This window comes from Mandrillus leucophaeus, unplaced genomic scaffold, assembly GCF_000951045.1.
Source record: "Mandrillus leucophaeus isolate KB7577 unplaced genomic scaffold, Mleu.le_1.0 Scaffold262, whole genome shotgun sequence".
In the NCBI taxonomy this organism is placed as follows: Eukaryota; Metazoa; Chordata; class Mammalia; order Primates; family Cercopithecidae; genus Mandrillus; species Mandrillus leucophaeus.
The window spans coordinates 858,679-876,748 of record NW_012102721.1 but is presented as its reverse complement, the minus strand read 5'-3'; the positions used below and the strand labels follow the sequence as shown (position 1 = coordinate 876,748).

General features: G+C 45.8%; 1 protein-coding gene across 4 annotated transcripts in view; it reads left to right on the top strand.

Moving 5' to 3' along the window:
* The window catches only part of ERG (v-ets avian erythroblastosis virus E26 oncogene homolog), a 300,545-nt gene that overhangs the window by 232,881 nt on the left and 49,594 nt on the right, over positions 1-18,070 (top strand). For 2 of the 4 annotated variants that reach the window (XM_011984157.1, XM_011984158.1), the window contains one exon: positions 1,221-1,438. The exons of the other annotated variants lie outside the window; for them this stretch is intronic. In XM_011984157.1, coding sequence (XP_011839547.1) covers positions 1,221-1,438 — 218 coding nt within the window. The remainder of the gene's footprint in view (positions 1-1,220; positions 1,439-18,070) is intronic. 4 annotated transcript variants of the gene reach the window in all.

The following is an 18,070-nucleotide window of genomic DNA, read 5'->3' as shown; positions in this document are numbered from 1 at the left end:
GTCACTAACCTCCTAGTTGATCATGGCCAGCTCATTCAAGATTAGCTCTGGACCTTTCTAGGTCTCAGAGTTCTCATTTGGAGATGAGAAGTTTGGACTGGAAGGGTCTACAAAGCCCACACTCCCCTGCTTCCCCTGCTCTGGCCCCAAAGTTATTTTTTTCTGTTTTTTTTGAAATAAAAATGTGTGGCCCAACTAGCCTTTGCTTCTCACTAGTTGATGTCAACACTGAGGATGCCAAAGGACTAATATAAAAATGAGCATTCATATGGATTTTTTTTTGTCTAAGAACCAAAATGGGATTGTATCACAGCAGCTCTGTGTGATTGCAGCAGAAGGCACATTTAAGTAGTTGAAATTTCCCAAACTTGCCGTTGCTCATTGGCTGTAGAATATAAACATAGCCATTGGCTAACCACTTGTTTGACTTAAAACCGTGAAAAATGATTGACCCAGCAACGACAAATGGCTATTTATTCTCACCAAATCATGCAAAAGAGCAAAGATATTAATCGAAAGTAAGGGGAAAAAAGAGCTTGTGAGTGATCCAGATATTTTAAACATCGTGGTGTTTGGAAGCATCTGGATACTTCACATCTTTTTTTTTTTTTTTTTTTTTGTTCATTTATCATCCAGATGTTCACCATCATGGAATCACTACTTGAAACTCTACTTCGGCTAATAACTTAGAGTGGAAACGTTTGTATCTTTGGTTGGTTGCCCTTTGGTGCTCCATTGATCCCTCTGTCTTCCTCTAAGTCCCTCTTCCTCAGAATCCCCGGGAATGTGGCAATTTTGCCAGATGCTTAGGTGTTGGCCTTCAGATTTCTTTTTTTAATCTTCATGACCGCTCTGTACCCTGTCTGCTTGAATTATAGATTGCATTTGTCAAATAATGACACATGCAATTGGGTGTCTTCTAAGACCTTTGAAATTCAACTTCCTTAAGTTGAGATTAAAGTGGATATTCTGCTGCCCTGCCGCAGTCAAGCCTGGGATGCTTTGAGACCTGCATAAGTTTTTCTAGGCTGGCATTTCTAACTCTTACTGTCTGGAGGAAAGAAAAACAAGCTACTTTTTTCTTCTGAATGGTAGAAATGGAGACGGTAAAAACTATCTAAAATGTGGTCCCAGTTAGAAAGGACTCTGAGATCAACAACTTTTTGAAACATGACTGTCTGTTGGAGTGTCTTGAATTATGTGTTTCTTTGGGCATTCAGGAAGCCTTATCAGTTGTGAGTGAGGACCAGTCGTTGTTTGAGTGTGCCTACGGAACGCCACACCTGGCTAAGACGGAGATGACCGCGTCCTCCTCCAGCGACTATGGACAGACTTCCAAGATGAGCCCACGCGTCCCTCAGCAGGACTGGCTGTCTCAACCCCCAGCCAGGGTCACCATCAAAATGGAATGTAACCCTAGCCAGGTGAATGGCTCAAGGTAAGGAGACTTCCGCCCCTTTCTCTCCCCGACCTCCCATTTTCCTATCCTTTAGAAAGACAAAGTGGAAGTGAGTCATGCTTCTCCAAAGATGGACGTAGAAAACAAGGCCACTGGGTCTGTAGTCTCAGCTACTCGGGAGCCTGAGGCAGGAGGATCGCTTGAATCCAAGAGGCAGAGGTTGCAGTGAGCCGGGATCATGCCACTTCATTCTAGCCTGGGTGACAGAGCAAGACTCTGGCTAACAAAAAAAAAATGAAAAAAAAAGAAGGAAGAAAGAAAGGCCATTGAACGGTGATGTTGGGCAGCGCTGGGAAAATGTGTTCTCCAGTGGTTTGTGTCGAGGATGGAGTTTGTAAAATCAGTAGTATATTTACCAAGAACTCTCTTTGAAGATGTGTTCAATTCTATTTCCCAGGCACAAGGGCTCTGTGGGAGGGGAGCCTTGCCCACATATGGTGGAATTCATCTGAGGTTTGATTGCCCGTAAAATAATGCTGTCTTATGTTTTCACAAAGGGAGAGTGTCAGCTAGTGGCCAGGCGGTGCAGTGTATGTCCAAGCCATTTGAATTTGCTAGTGGATCTCCATTATCTGCCCTCCACCCTGACCCCACCCTCCGATCCCTGCGGTCCTCTTCTCTTAATGCCTGCTGTTTTATTTTCTCCTCTTAGCTTACACGTAAAGCCCGCTCCGGTGTCTCCCGTAATTATTAGCTTCCCTGAGTTTGTCATGAACATGCGACTGTCATGTAAAATGTATTACCAAATGCAGAACTGTCCCTGGCCCTCAAAAAGCATTGAATTATGTGTAGTTTTGAAAAGTAAAATTAATTTTAATTATTATCTAATACCCCATATGTATTCAGGAAAAAGAATATCAAATCTTAGGATCAAGAACAGATTATTTCTTTTAAATGTTGCATAATCTACCATCCAGTCATAAGAACAGCTCACATTTTCAGACACTTTACTGTGTACAAAGCTCTTTTCTATCCAATAGCCCCTCAGTCCTCCAAGCAGCCCCTGATGAAGCACACTCGACCCTATTTGATGGATGAAGAAACCTGTGACCAGGCATTTCCAATCTGACCCCAAATCACCACTTAAATGGAATCAGAATTTGGATTTAAACCAGGAGCGTTTGACTCCACACCCTGAGCATTTTCCACTCGGTTGAAGCTGTAATGGGGCCTTTTTGTTACATACATGTTTGAACGCTAAAAAGGTTTATTATAAGTGTCATAGTTTATAAGTCTGGAAACGGTTGCGTCAATTCCTAGTGTGGTGTTAATGAAGGTGCCAAGTCACAGTGTCCTAGAGGGAATGTCAACAGCAAGGCTGGACATGCCAGATGGGGAGATGGGAGATGCCAGAGCGCTCCTCCACTCCAAGAAGTCAGTTCACGTCTGTGCATCTAGCTTCCTGAAAGGGCACTGGCTCTGATGCTAAATATTGCCACCACACTGGTCCTTTAAGTGGAGCTCAAGGCAGGCCCATCTTGGATCTCATCAAGAGATTCCTTCCAGGAGTTATGGAAGGACATGGGTAGAAAATGCAGCGATGGGTCCAGGGCACCAGAGTTGTGAGAAGTTAATGATTACATCTAAATATTTTTTACCCACAAATCCTATACATTTGATACAGTGTTTCTGCTGATCATTAACTGTATATATTTCTGAAACACAGAAGAACGCAGGGTAATCATGTTCTAAAGAATGCAGCAGTGTTTATGCAGGAGATCAGTTGGTGGAACGTAACCTGGGAGCACTGAATGAATTCTATTTTGGGTGGAGTTATATGATCCCATATACGCCAGCGTGATCACGGCAGAGACACTAAGACTGGGACATATTTCTAAAGCTTTTCTTCTGCAGAGGCTGATTTCTACCTATGGGCAATTCACCTGCAGGGAGGTGGGGGATGTTGGAAAGGGGAGAGAGAGGAAGGAAACACCTCAGACAAAGGGGCACTGAGATGATTTCCGATGGACAACAGGCAGAGTGAGCCATGTCCTGGCCCTTGTTTGAGAGTCTGGCCTGGGGCCAGTCTGGATTCAGCAAGCCTCCAAAGGGAGACTGAGTGAGGAGGCGAGAACAGTGCTCCAGAAATGAAAGTTTCTGCTGTTCTCACTGTGTTATTCCCGAATTTAAAATAAAATAAGCGTTCTGTTTGTGGGAGAAGTGCAAACACTGTTTTCCTTAGCGTGGGCCTGTGATTCCGCTTGGTAGCTGCTGTCTCCTCTCCCTCCTGGCCAGGCATGGGGCTGCTTTTCCAGCCTATGTTGTGACCCCAGGGTTCAGGCTGGGAGTTTGGGGCAACCCTGAGCCACAGGCAAGGGGCTTCAGCCCGTAAGAAAGACACCAGGCATTTCCCCCAGGGCCCTCAGCGCAGCAGACTGGGGAAAGCTCCTGGGTGGTTATTCTGTCAGGCAAGTGAAAGGCTGGTGCTGCACTGAGGGTCTCTTTCTGGGAAATCTTTTTCAGGGGAACTGGACATTTTCTTTTTTTTTTCTTTTTCTTTTAGATGGAGTTTTGCTCTTTTTTACCCAGGTTGGAGGGAAGTGGCACGATCTCGGCTCACTGCAACCTCCACCCACCGGGTTCAAGCGACTCCCCTGCCTCAGCTTCCTGAGTAGCTGTGATTACAGGCATGCACCACCATGCCTGGCTGAATTTTGTATTTTTAGTACAGACGGGGTTTCACCATGTTGGCCAGGCTGGTCTCGAACTCGATCCACCTACCTCGGCCTCTCAGATTGCTGGGAGTACAGGTGTGAGCCACCGCGCCCGGCCTGGACATTTTCTTTCAAGGAAACAATGGGAACTTTAAGAGCTTCCTGTCTCAGGGCTCACAGAATTCTCATTGCTCCCGTCATAAACTTTCAATGCTGTTCCAGCTCTTGAAGCATCGGTGATGTGTTTTGGTGGGTGAATACTGAGTGAAGATCATCATGTCATCCTCTTCATCCTCCGGGTCCTCTGGTGGATTCGCAGCGATGTGGGTTTGGCGGGTGCTGTTCATGAAGAGAACAAGGTGGACCCCATCTGCCTTCAGTCCAGGCCTACGTGCCTCCTTTGAGGAAAAGGGCAGCTGGGTTGAAATAGGCAGGGGAGGAACAGTGACTGCAGAGGCCGCCTCAGCTTTGAGGCATCTAGCAGTGTACAGATGTCAACCAGTCACCAAGTGTCATCGTCCCCCACCCCCAAGGATATTCCAGGGGAGGGAGAGGAGTGGCTGACACTAATCCCCTTTGTAGAAGAGAAAGATACAGAGCTCATGCCCGTCTCCCCCAGAGCTCAGTGTGTCTCCTGGCATTGTATCTGGGTGCTGGCCTGGTGTATCAGTGAGAATTCTCTAGAGAAATAGAACCTATAGGCTATTTTAATATTTTAAGACATTTATTGGAAGGAATTGACTAATGCAGTTGTGGGAGTGGGCAGGTCTGAGATCTGCAGGGGAGGCTGGCAGGCTGGAAACTAGGCAGGATTTCTGTGTTACGGTCTTGAGGCAGAATTTCTTCTTCTCTGGAAACCACAGGCTTTGTTCTTAAGGCCTTCAACTGATTGGATGAGGCCCACTCACATCATCCAACATAATCTCCTTTAGTCAAGTTCAACTGACTGAGTTACCTGCGCAAAATGCTTTCCCAGTACCACCTCAGTTAGCGTTTGATGAAGTCACTGGGTGCTACAGCCTGGCCAAGCTGACCCAGGAAACCGACCCCGACACCTGGCTTCCAGGGATGCTGCACTGATCAGTGACTGGTGGCCCATTGTACTTTTTAGATCTCCAAACCAGTGTGCTCTGGGGGGTCAGTTCAGTGCTACTGCTGGAACTCAGCCTGACTGGTGGCGTGTCAGGTCAGAGGTTCCCTAGGGGACTGCTCAAGCTCAGTGACCTGAAAGAGCTGAAACGTAAGTGGTGAGTCAGTGTCCTGCTATGAAGAATCCAGCGGGCTTCCTGAAGGGGACTGGGGGAAAAGAAAGCTGAAAGGTCATCAGTGGAGCTAAGACTCATCTCAGCCAGAGCTTGGAGGCAGCCTTGGGGCAGACAAAGGGCTGCCTGGGATCCAATCCGCAGGCTTTGCTGACTCACTGTGGTTTTTGTTGTTGTTGTTGTTGTTGTTGTTTTTGAGACACAGTTTTGCTCTTGTCACCCAGGCTGGAATGCAATGGCGTGATCTCGGCTCACTGCAACCTCTGCCTCCCGAGTTCAAGTGATTCTCCTGCCTCAGCCTCCCAAGTGGCTAGTTTTCATATTTTTAGCAGAGATAGGGTTTCACCGTGTTGTCCAGCCTGGTCTCGAACTCCGTACCTCAGGTGATCTACCCACCTCAGCCTCCCAAAATGCTGGGATTACAAGTGTGAGCCGCCATGCCCGGCCGCACTATGGGCTCTTTACGAATGTCAGGCGCAGCTCCATAAAAAGGAACATGGGCGTGATTCACTCTGCTTTATTTTGGACCCCGTGAACCAGCACTGGGCTGTGTTAGCCCAGCTTGAGGGGCGGGGGCAGAGATCGGGTTCATGGAGACGCAGAGTTCATGGAGACGCAGATTCTGCCGTGGAGGGGCTCACAGCAGAGATGCTGCGGAGCTGTGTCTGGCTCCCCGACTCCGGAGGAGCCCCGCTGGGAATGCAGCTCCTGAACGCTCCACTGCCTGCACCTGCATCCTTCCAGACTCCGAAGCCCCAGGCCAGCTGTGCCAGGGAGTTAGCCCATCTCCTGGCCCCTGGCCCAGTAGCTTCTTCTAATTGTCCCTCCTCTTAGCTTATGCATAATGGGCTTTCCTGTAGTGCACATGCCTCTTGAAGTCAAGTCCAAGGGGAAGTTACGTAAGTCAAATATTACTCTTTGGCTAGAACTTGTGGGCTGTTACCTTTGTGGCCCCTGACTATCTTGCAAACACCTCCATAGGAGAATTGCACTCTCTGCAGCGTAGGTCTTGCAAGAACATGGCCCACCTCCTTCTGCATAGAATATCCAGCTTGGGAATGGTGCCCTCTGTCCATCCCTATCCATCCAGTACCCACGGAGAAAAAGGCCATGTGCTTTGAGAGGAAGGAAGGACTTAGTTCCCAACCGAATAGTGGAATTCTACAAAACCTCAGCCCTAACGTGCTTACAAGCTCCTGAAATGAAATACAAGTGGTGAAATGAGATCTGTTGCTGTTATAATAGAGCTTCTGTAAAACATAATAAAAGAAAAACAGGAGAGAAAGGAACCACTGCTTTGCGAGCCAACTGGGACGTCCTTGTGGGTTTGGCTTGGCCACTGCCAGATCAAACGGCAGAATTCTTGCAGACACTAATCTCACTGCACGTTGTGTAGACACAGGACATCATTTCTCAGCTTCGGTGGTCCACAGCCACCCTCTCCCTTTCTTCACTCTAGCCTCACGCACCAGAAAGCCACAATGGAGAACTGTCAGTGTGCGGCCAAACTAAAACCAGCTGTTTTCCTGTGCCATCCACACCAAGGGCCCAGCTGGGAGTATCGGTGCCTGCTCAGCCTCTCGTGAGGTCCCTACCAATGCCCTGAATTCGCTGTGAGATCCCTAAAGCTCAAGTCATGATAGACTGGCAGGATAAGCCAAGAGGTAACACCTGCTCACTCATGGTCCACAAGCAAACTGTCTTCCCGTGAGCAGGCTGGCAGGTCTGTGCAAAGCAGGCTGCTTTTCCTCTATCTCAGCATCCCCAGCTCAGGCCAGCCAGATCACAGGCAGCTTACGCTAAGCAGCACCTTCCCCTTTCCACGGGCGATGGTGATTTTGTGAAGCCCACCTGGAGGCTCACTGCAGGTGGAACTCAGTGAATTTATGTGCCATGCTGTGAGTCCTCCCTCAGCCCAGTCTGCAGGCCACCTGGAGCCATTGCCATGTTCGATTCTGTTGAGTGAAGGTTCCTCTGGTGTGGTGGTTCTCAACGTGGGCTCCGGGACCAGCGGCATCACCTCCCCCTGGGAGCTTGTTTGAGACGCGGCTTCTCAGGTCCTGCCCTAGAATCCAAGAGCCTTGGATGGCAGTCCAGCACTCTGTGTTTGAAGGAGCCCTCTGCCAGATTCCGATGCCTGGTAGTCTGAGGACCACGGCTCTGTTGCGTGATTCAAGGAGATGAAAAATGAGAACGCCTAGCATCTGGGTGAAGGTGGCCCACCCAGCGAATGATCTGGGAGAATCCACGCGGAGGCGGGGTTGTTCCCCAGAAGTCCTTGCCTGAGTTGAGAAATACCTCCTTCCCTCCCACTACATTGGTGCTTTGCCCAGCTGGGCCTGTGCAGCGAGAGACGATGCTTTCTGGGCCTTGCCTCTCTCTGGGACGGAGATTCATTATGTGCCATGAATAATTCCAGCCTCGGATCAGATAGCAAGATGCTTTATAGATGTTATTTAAAAAACATACCACTTGTAGTGTGATGGAGATGAGAAAAAGTAGGGATTACCTGCTGGGTCTGTCTGGACCTTAGACATACTGTTTATGCATGCAATCGTTCATTCATTCAGTTAATATTTATTGAGCACCTACTATGTGCAGTCACTTTTCTAGGCACTTGGGATAGAGTAATAAAATATACAAAAACGTTTTGCCTCACTAAGTTCACTTTCTAGCAGTGAAGATGATCATGACATCAGATCACTTATGAAAACACACAGCAGGTTAGATCGTGATCAATGCTAAGGAGAAAAATAAAGCCATGAGGGGATGGCAGCAATAAAGAAGGTGGCTGGAGAAGACCACAAAAAAGCGATGTTTGAGTAAAGTCGCAAAGGCAGTGAGGGAGAAGGCCCGTGATTAAACAGCAGAAAAGATTCCAAGAGGAGGGAATACTAAATGCAAAGGCCCTGAGGTCCGCTTGAGGTGTTCAAGGACAACAAGGAGGCCATCGTGGCTGCTGTTTAGTGTCCAAGAAGAAGAGTAATAGATGATGAGTTTGGAGAGGCTGTGGGGCCATTGCCAGACTTTGACTTTCACTTTCAGGTGAGCTCAGAAACCATTAGGGGACTTTAGGCAAAGGAGGGATATAGTGTTACTTAGATTTTGCAGGGCCTCTCTGACTCCTGTGTTGAAGCCTTCCTGTGAAAATCTGGGTGTGGGATGGGAGAAGTCTGCATGAGAGTGGGAGAGGCAATCGCATCCTGGGTATAGTTGGAAGGTGGAATTAACATGCTTTGCTGATGGGTTGGACATATGGCATGAGGAAAAGAGGAAGCAAGGATGGGCCAAAGCTTGGAGAATGTACCCCAAACGAGGTATGGACAAACCATAACTAGGAATACTCATGAGCATAGAGGCCCCTTTAAGGGCCCCTTTTAAGCATCACCTCAGATACTGGGGACAGGAACTTCCCTCTAATAAACACCAGGTAAAACAAGAGGCTCTTGCCTCCTTGCCTGAGCTCAGCAGATCCTAACTCATTAGCCCAGTGGTTCTCAACCAGAGTGATGTTGCCCCCAGAGGCATTTGCCAATGCTCATATTTTTGCTGGTCACAGCTGGGAGGTGTTACTGGTATCTAGTGGTAGAAGCCAGAGACATCCTGCAGTACTCAGGGCAGCACCCCTGCTAGCCCCTACCCCAAGCTGTCCAAAGAGTGATCTGGCTCCAAGTAGCAATAGTGTTGAAGTTGACAAATGCTGCACGAAACCAACATTTATTTGGTGTTTAATCTGCATCATGTACTGTGTTAGCTTCAATGGAGATGGATTAAGAGTTAAGCGAAGCTGGCCGGGTGCAGGTGGCTCACACTTGTAATCCCAGCACTTTGGGAGGCTGAGGTAGGCAGGACACTTGAGGTCAGGAGTTCGGGACCAGCCTGGCCAAGATGGTGAAATCCCATCTCTACAAAAAAATACAAAAATTAGCTGGGCATGGTGGCAGGCGCCTGTAGTCCCAGCTACTCAGGAGGCTGAGACAGGAGGATCACTAGAACTTGGGAGGCAGAGGTTGCAATGAGCTGAGATCATGGCACTGCACTCTAGCCTGGGTGACAGAACAAGACTCTGTCTAAAAAAAAAAAAAAAAAGAAAAGGAGAGAGAGCGAGAGAGAGAAAGAAATAAAGGAACTAAGAGAAGCTCATGGTCTACCAAAGGTGAAAAAGATTCTGTGAGATCGTGACACACATTCAGTACAGAGCGATGTTCAGGGCCCAGCAATAACAGGGATGAGGGTGCAATCAGCTGTACCTGGGCAGGAGAGAAAGGGCCTGAAAGGGATAATATTAACCCATATTTTTACAACACACATGATTTATTAATAGATTTTGGTATACAACATACTGTCCAGTTTTCTCAAACATCTAGGAGATGACATTACTATGATTGTTCCCATTTACAGATGACCATTGAGTTTCCAAAAGTTTTCGTCACTTGGTCAAGTGAAAGTTGAAAGTGAAAGTAAAAGTTGGCCATTTGGCCACAGGCCTGGACTCTTCTTCACTCCCTCAGGGCTTCGTAGAAGAAGCTGAACTTCTTTCCTGCATTGACAGGGATAGCAAGCTTCACTCCACATGTCAAACAAGCAGTGACAAGACGCATCAAATCCAAGGGCCAACTGCATTTTGATTTTTTGTATATATTACACATTTTTAAAATATTTACTACCATCTTATTTTATCACATCAGGTCAGTTCACCTGCATTCACCTTTACATTAACCTCACCAGGTGTCTCCAAACAAAATCACATTTTAAAAATAGTAGGTAGGTCAAGAGTTCGAGACCAGCCTGGCCAACATGGTGAAACCCCATCTCTACTAAAAATATGTATATTAAAAAAATTAGCCGGATGCTTATAATCCCAGCTACCTGTGAGGCTGAGACAAGAGGATCGCTTGAACCCAGTGGGGGCGGAGGTTGCAGTGAGCTGAGATCGTGCCATTGCACTCCAGCCTGGGCAACAAGAGCAAAACTCCATCTCAAAAAAAACCATCCTGGCTAACACGGTAAAACCCCATCTCTACTAAACATACAAAAAAACTAGCCGGGCATAGTGGCGGGCGCCTGTAATCCCAGCTACTTGGGAGGCTGAGGCAGGAGAATGGCGTGAACCCAGGAGGCGGAGCTTGCAGTGAGCTGATGTCGCGCCACCACACTCCAGCCTGGGCGACTGAGCAAGACTCCGTCTCAAAAAAGAAAAAAAAAGAAAAATTGTTTTGGTTAACCAGGATTCACCTGACCTGTTATAAAAATAAAAACCTGAAGCATCATACTGGCTATTGGGCCCAATCCTTTCTTCTCTGAGAAAGGAGTCTTTCAGACAAATTAAAAGACATGCACAAGATAGAAAAGACGTCCCATCTGATCTTTGTCATGTAACTACTTGTAGAGATCTTATGCTTCAGAACATTTTATGTTCAAATGATGAATCCCAAAATGGTGCATTTCCCTCCAGTTTTCAAGATCTAAAAGCAACACGGTCTTGCTGACATTCGTTTTTGGCTGTAAAGAGAAATATAAACTTAAATAATGAAACTTTCTCAGGGAAACATCGTGCCCGTTTAAGGGGACAAAGAACTAACTGTTGGTGAGCTGGTGGTGACTTTTTAATTAATTTTGTCTTCAACCGCTTCAGAGAAGGGGGAAGGCACAGGACTGTTGGGAAGAGGCTGAAATTCCAGGTGTAAGAGAGAATATTTAGTAAGGGTAAAAATAACACACAGCTGTGAAGACAAACATCTACGGTTTCAGTTTGAGCCCGGAGTTCTACATGAATCACTGCTGAGCTCCACCCGCTGCTCCAGCCATGGGGTCTGAAACAGCTTTTCCACTGCCTCTGATTCAGAAATAAAACAGACCCACAAATTACCCTGCAGCGCTCCAGACAATCCCCTCCTTGTCTGGGGTCCTAAAAATACCTTTTGTGGTGACTGACCTCGATTCACACTATGAAACTTGATTAGGAGCTTGTTCAGTCGATTAGGACTAAGCATGTGCTTTTAGGATCCTTATGAAGAAAACCACCTGAGGAGGGATTTATTTGTGTTCAGACTTGAGACAGGCCTGGAATGCTTGTCCCGGGCCAGCCTTTTTGTGGGGGTTCTCTCGCAGAACTGACCTCTTTGCCCTCAGGGTAGAGCTGCCAAAGAAAGCCTTTCCAGTTCTTCCATGTGGCTTCCTCACCAAGTTCTTCTTAATGTGAACTAACCTAATAAACCAAAAGGAACATTCAGAAACACAGTGACATTCCAGAAAACAGTTGCGTGCTGAACACTGCACAATAGTAAACCTTAGCTTGCTGACCTACATAAGAGTTTACCGAGGTACAAGTATGAACAGTTGCCAAGAACAAAAAGCCTCACATTTACACCCACATACACACACGCACAGGCGTGCGCATGCTGTGTTAATTTGTATAGTGCTTCACAGTTTGCAGACTTTCTTCACAGGCATCATCTCAGGGATGTCCTCACAGCAACCTCAAGAAAGCGTTCATTCATTTTTATGAATGAAGGAGTTGAGCCTCGAAAGGTTAGGTGACTCCTCTAAGGTCAACCAAGGTCAACATTGGTTTTCCGATTCCACCATGAGGGACTTTCTCTTGCACTGCAGGTATAAGATAAGGAACTCAATATTTAAATGGAAGATTCATTCGTAAATGTCCTCACGCATCCTGCAGACACTTACTGAGAAAATACAGAGAACGGTGGAAGTGGAAAGGAGACATTCCTCTCTGGCGGCCCGGGAAAGGCTTGTAGAGACCCCTGAGGTGAGCATGGACAGGTGAATAGAGCAGGTACCAGGTGGTGAACAGGTGAATAGGGCAGGTATCAGGTGGTCATAGGCAGGGCCCTGAAGGCAGAGGGAGTAGCAAAAGTGAAGGCCCAAAGGGAAGAAACTAGGGGTGATGTGGAATGTGGTCTTTGAGCACAGAGCACATGGAGTTGGGGAGAGGGGCTTTGGCCACTCAAACGCCAGCCCCATTATAATAGAGACACTGATATAACCCCAGCACCTGGGACAGTGCTTGGCCTAGAAAGATGCTCCACAAATATTTGCTAAACAAAGGACTGACTTGAGGGGCCCCAGAGCCAGATCACTGAAGAGAATCTAGGGAGGGGCTCTGGACTGTGACGGGGATGAAGTTGGACATGGACAGCTTGCATTTCTGTTTGGGGGAGAGCACTCTGGTAACAGGAGGGAGAAAGCTTTGGAAGTGAAGTTCAAGGACACTTCACCAGCATGTGACGAAAAACAAGGGGCTGAAAAGTCATGTCCCAGTGCAAGAGGAATTCAGAGGATTAGGAAGGAGGATGGCTCTAGGAGAACAGGTAGATTTTCGACAGGACTAGAGGGTTTGCCTCCACTGACTCAAAGAAGAAGATGTATTGATTTCCGCAATTACATTCTGACTTGCCTTGGACTTTCTCCAAGGAGTGGGCCCCTGCTAAGTGCTCTGAAGTGAGGGTGAATCAGATTTAATGTGGCCAGCAAGCTTGGGGCTGTCCCCCTGGGATGTATTCAGTGCCGTTCTTGGATAAATGAGGCCCATTCACACCCACAAGGGCTGAGGCTCCATGCTTGTCAAGCTAATGGCCACGGCTGTGCCATTTCATTGCGGGTTCTTTCCATGACGGAAACTGCCTTGCTGTAAGTAGACTCTGATGTGAGAAAACCAAAGTCAGATGCCAAGTTTATTTTGTTTTTCAAAGACTAAAGACCACATTTTACATTTCTCAGTATGCTTTTTCAGGAATATTAGTCCCCACCCCCAACCCTGCTTTTTTTTTTTTCTTTTTAAAGGGGTGTTATGTATGGCGATAGCTCAAGGAGGCTTTCATCTTGGACTTATTTTATTTAATCTTAAAAAATTAGATTGACTATTTCCACAGTGGTCCAACTCCTGTCCTGATCCTCACCTCCATCTTTTTGGGCCTGCAGTCAGAGTCAGATGCACTCCCACTCGGCTCTCTTGTCATGGGGACTTTCTGTCTGGTTTCCTTTTGCACTTATGAATGTTTGCCCATCATCTGTGTAAAACATGCACCCTGCTGGGCACATCAATGAAGTTTTGGGGAGAAGCATAGAATGCTTAGCTGCAAATCGAGGTGACTATTTCTTTTAGACCAAACTTATCAAAACCTATTTATATCTCCACATAAACATTGCCACCTTCCAAGTCTCCCACGGGGCCCTGCCTTGCTCCTTCGTGGCTGCCCTGCTCAACTCACATCTGTAACCCTCACCCATGACTGTCTTCAGGGCCACTCAGAAGATGTTCTTTTAGAATACTTAAGAGTGATGAAATTAAGTTTTCTGAGGTTCCATTCAGTGGTGCTTTAGGCCATGTGAAAGACTTCTCACATGGATTTACCAAGCAAGGGCTAGAGTGGGGAAGTGATGTACTTGGAGTTGAGACCTTGACTATCTAGAGTCAAATCCCAATTCTTCCCTACTGGCTGTGTGATCTTGGGCAAGCTCTCCAACCTCTCTGTGCTTCATCTGTAATAAGGCTCCTGCTTTCAAGTATTTCTGTCATGGAGATGTGCAGATGAAATGAACTGACAGCAACAACTGACACCTGGCGTGGTCATGTGCCAGGCACCATGTTAAATGCTTTATCCATATGTTTATTAAAACATAAACACATGAAGAGTCTGGAGCCATGCTCATCATTAGTCAACAGTGAAATGCTGGTTGGAAGATTAACCAACTGAGGCCTGGAAAGATATTTTTACCCACAATGCCTTTGGTGCTCTTGGAGACATAAGCATGACCCTACTTAACATTGGTAAATTGAATTTAAAATCTAGAAAGTAGGGGTTTCAGTGCAGCAGCTCATGCCTGCAGTCCCAGTGCTTGGGGAGGCTGAGGTGGGAGGATTGCTTGAGGACAGGAGTTAGAGGCCAGCCTGGGCAACATAGTGAGACCCTATCTATACAATTAAAAAACAGCCGGGTATGGCAGCATGTGTGCATAGTCCCGGCTACTTGGGAGGCTGAGACAAGAGGATCGCTTGAGCCCAGGAGTTTGAGATCGCAGTGAGCTACAATCATACCACTGTACTCCAGCCTGGGTGACAGAGCAAGACTGTGTCTCTTAAGAAACAGTAAAATAAGTAAAATCTAGAAATTTGGGAGTTATGAAACTAGAGGCATATGTAACACTGCATCTCTCAAGGTTTTTTCATTTTTTAATTACTGATTTTTTTCATGTTTTTGCACTGACTTCTCTGACAGGTCTGATCTTTCCAATAGCAGCCAGTATGGAGGATAGGCTGGGGACATGCGATCTCCAGACCTCTGTGGATGGCAGCATGGGACCACTGTGTACAGGGAGTGTCCTACTCTGCCACCAGCTCCTCCTGGCACTGTGCGGGATGGTCTTAGATGTATTATGAGATGTTGGGAACGATATTGTTTACTGCATAGCCCAGTTTTCTTCATGAGAAGCCCTGAGAAAAACCCTCAAAGCTTAGCCCAGGGAGAGCTTTATTTCTGCTGAACAACTGGTTTGTAGGTAGTTTACTAATACCTCAAACCTTGTCATCAGATGCACTTCCATCTTTGCTTTGGCGAGTAGAAAGCTCAGAGCTGAATTGGTATCCTACCTCAGCAGGATAAATAGTAAGCCTCTCAGTGGGCTGCTTTTATCTCTTAATTCCTTTTTGGCCCTTGTTTTCCACTCATTTTTATTCTGTTAATTATTTATTTTGTCTTATATGCATTTTTATAACCCACCTCAAACTTCACATAGCTTACACACAGGTAGAGGAATAACGTATACTTAAAACCACTCTACATATTTATAAATAGAACTCTGGAGTTTCAGAGGAAAATTACGAAGCCCCTCCCTAAAACACTGTTAACGAAGCTATACTCTTGTTCATCCAAGTGGTTTCCAGACAGCCATGCCCAGGGGCTTGGAAACGGGGCTTCTTCCAGCCGTCTGATTCAGTAACCCTATAAGAACCTAACTGGGCTTAGCAATGTGTCTGCCTTCTCTCCTTAATTCAAATTTAACAAAATTTCCAATGTATTTGATATTCTTTGCCATGTCCTTTTATCATTAATTCAGAATGCTAGTATGTTTTAAGAAGTCAGTACTCATGATTTTAAATGATTAGAACTTAATTCTCCGACTGCTATTTAAGAGAGATTATTGTTTGAAGCTCAGTAAGCCAGTTTCATTGGGCACATCTCCAGTATTTTTATTTTCATCACGAAGGTTCGGTGTCTTCCTACACTATTTCTATGTTCCTGTGAGTGACCACAGTTATGACCAAATGCCATGGAAAAGTGTGAGATTGCTGCAAAGGTTACATTTCTCAAGGAGTGTGGCCTGTAGTCCCAGCTATTTATAGGGAGGCTGAACCAGGAGGATCACTTGAGCTCAGGAGTTTGAGACTGTGTGGCCCCAAGGGTGTTGCCAGGGAGTTGTGAAGTGTCATGGCTTACTTTTTAATACCCCAGCCATTGGGCCATTGTCCAATTCTTTCTCAGAATCCTGAACCAGCCCTCCCATCTTGGGGACCCCTGGCTAACATGGAATTCCTCCTGCTGTGAGCAGAGGGAAGTATCTGTCTTCCCAGCTCCTGTTTACTCTTGTTGATGCCACATATTGCATAGGACCATCAAGACTAATGCTTTGTGGGTGACAAATAGAACCCAGAACTGAAAATGTGAATTTGAGAGTAACAGTTCATGACCCATAATCCAAAAGCAAATGCAACAAAAACAAAGATAAATAGATGGGGCTTAGTTAAACCAAAGTTTCTTCACAGCAAAAGAAATAATCAGCAAACAGACAACCCACAGAGTGGGAGAAAATATTTGCAAACTATGTGTTTGACAAAGGACTAATATCCAGAATCATCAAGGAACTCAAACAAATCAGCAAGAAAAAAAATAAATAATTCCATCAAACAATGGGTTAAGGATATGAATAGACAATTCTCAAAAGAAGATATACAAATGGCCAGCAAACATGAAAAAAACGCTCAACATCACGTGTTATCAGGGAAATGCAAATCAAGACCACAGCATGATACCATTTTACTCCTGCAAGAATGGCCATAATTAAAATAAAAAAAAAACAGATGTTGGCATGGATATAGTGAAAAGGGAACACTTTTACACTGCCAACGGGAATGTAAACTAGTATAACCACTATGGAAAACAGTATGGAAACTAGTACAACCACTATGGAAAATAGTATGGAAAACTAGAAGTAAAACTACCATTTGATCCAGCAATCCCACCACTGGTTATCTACCCAGAGGAAGTGAAAAAGGCACTTGCACATGCATGTTTATAGCAGCACAATTCACAATTGCAAAAATGTGGAACCAGCCTAAATGCCCATCAACCAATGAGTGGATAAAGAATATGTGGTGTGTGTGTGTATGTGTGTGTATATATATGTATATATGTATATATGTGTTTGTGTATATGTGTGTGTGTGTATATAGATATATATACACATATATACACACCATGGAATACTATGCACCCATGAAAAGGAACAAAATAATGGTGTTTGCAGCAGCTTGGATGGAGTTGGAGATCATTGCTCTAACTGAAGTAATTCAGGAATGGAAAACCAAATATCGTATGTTGTCACTTATAAGTAGGAGCTAAGCTATGAGGACACAAAGGCATGAGAATGATACAATGGCCTTTGGGGACTCTGGCAGAAGGGTGGGAGTGGGTGAGGGAGAAAAGACTATACATTGGGTACAGTGTTTACTGCTTGGGTGATGGGTGCACAAAAATCTCAGAAATCACCACTAAAGAACTTACTCATGTAACCAGACACCAGCTGTTCCCCCCAAACTATTGAAATTTTTTAAAAAGACAAAATGATTTTCATTTGTCCTCAAAGGAATCTCTGAGAGCAATATCTTGAACAATGCTTATTTGCAATAAAGAAATTTCTACCCCAAACAGTAAGACAGATACATTTAATATTTACTAAATGATTATCTGTTTGACAGGCACCTGCTGAATAGCCTGAGAATATTCTCAGGAACTGCTGCAACACACATATGCAAGTATGTGTATGTTTAAAAGGTTTGTATGTGTATGTTTGAAAGTATGGATATGTTTAAAAGGTAACTAGATCTTCATTTCAGGAAGGCATCGGGGACTCCCTGACCCGTACACTCCTCTGGTTTAAAGTGTACGTTGCAGCACTCATCCCCCACACTGTCCTACTTCAGGACTGTTCATTCCCCGCACAGCATGCTCTTTGCCATGTGCACAATAAAACAATGCATTGAACCTCCAAATCTGAGAATGGAGAACACATGGTCCTCTATGCTGGGCAGCGCTTGGTGCAGGTGACATACCAAGCGGTGTGTGGGAACTTTTTCCCTGGTGATGTGTGAGCCTCGGAATGCCCGGTGAAGGTGGGGCTGCAGTGGAGTAATCAAGACACACATTTGTGCAGTGTGGGTCTTTTCTTATCACACCTGGGCACAGAGCCAAAAATGTATTTATAGTGAGACTTTCAAATGAACACTTTGCAGTTCTCTGAAATGTGGTAAAATTTCCTTTTCTTTTTTTCTCTTTTTTTTTTTCGAGACAGGGTCTTGCTCTGTTGTCCAGGCTGCAGTGCAGTAGCGTGATCTCGGCTCACTGCAGTCTCAACCTCCACAGGCTCAGGTGATCCTCCCACCTCAGCCTCCTGAGTAA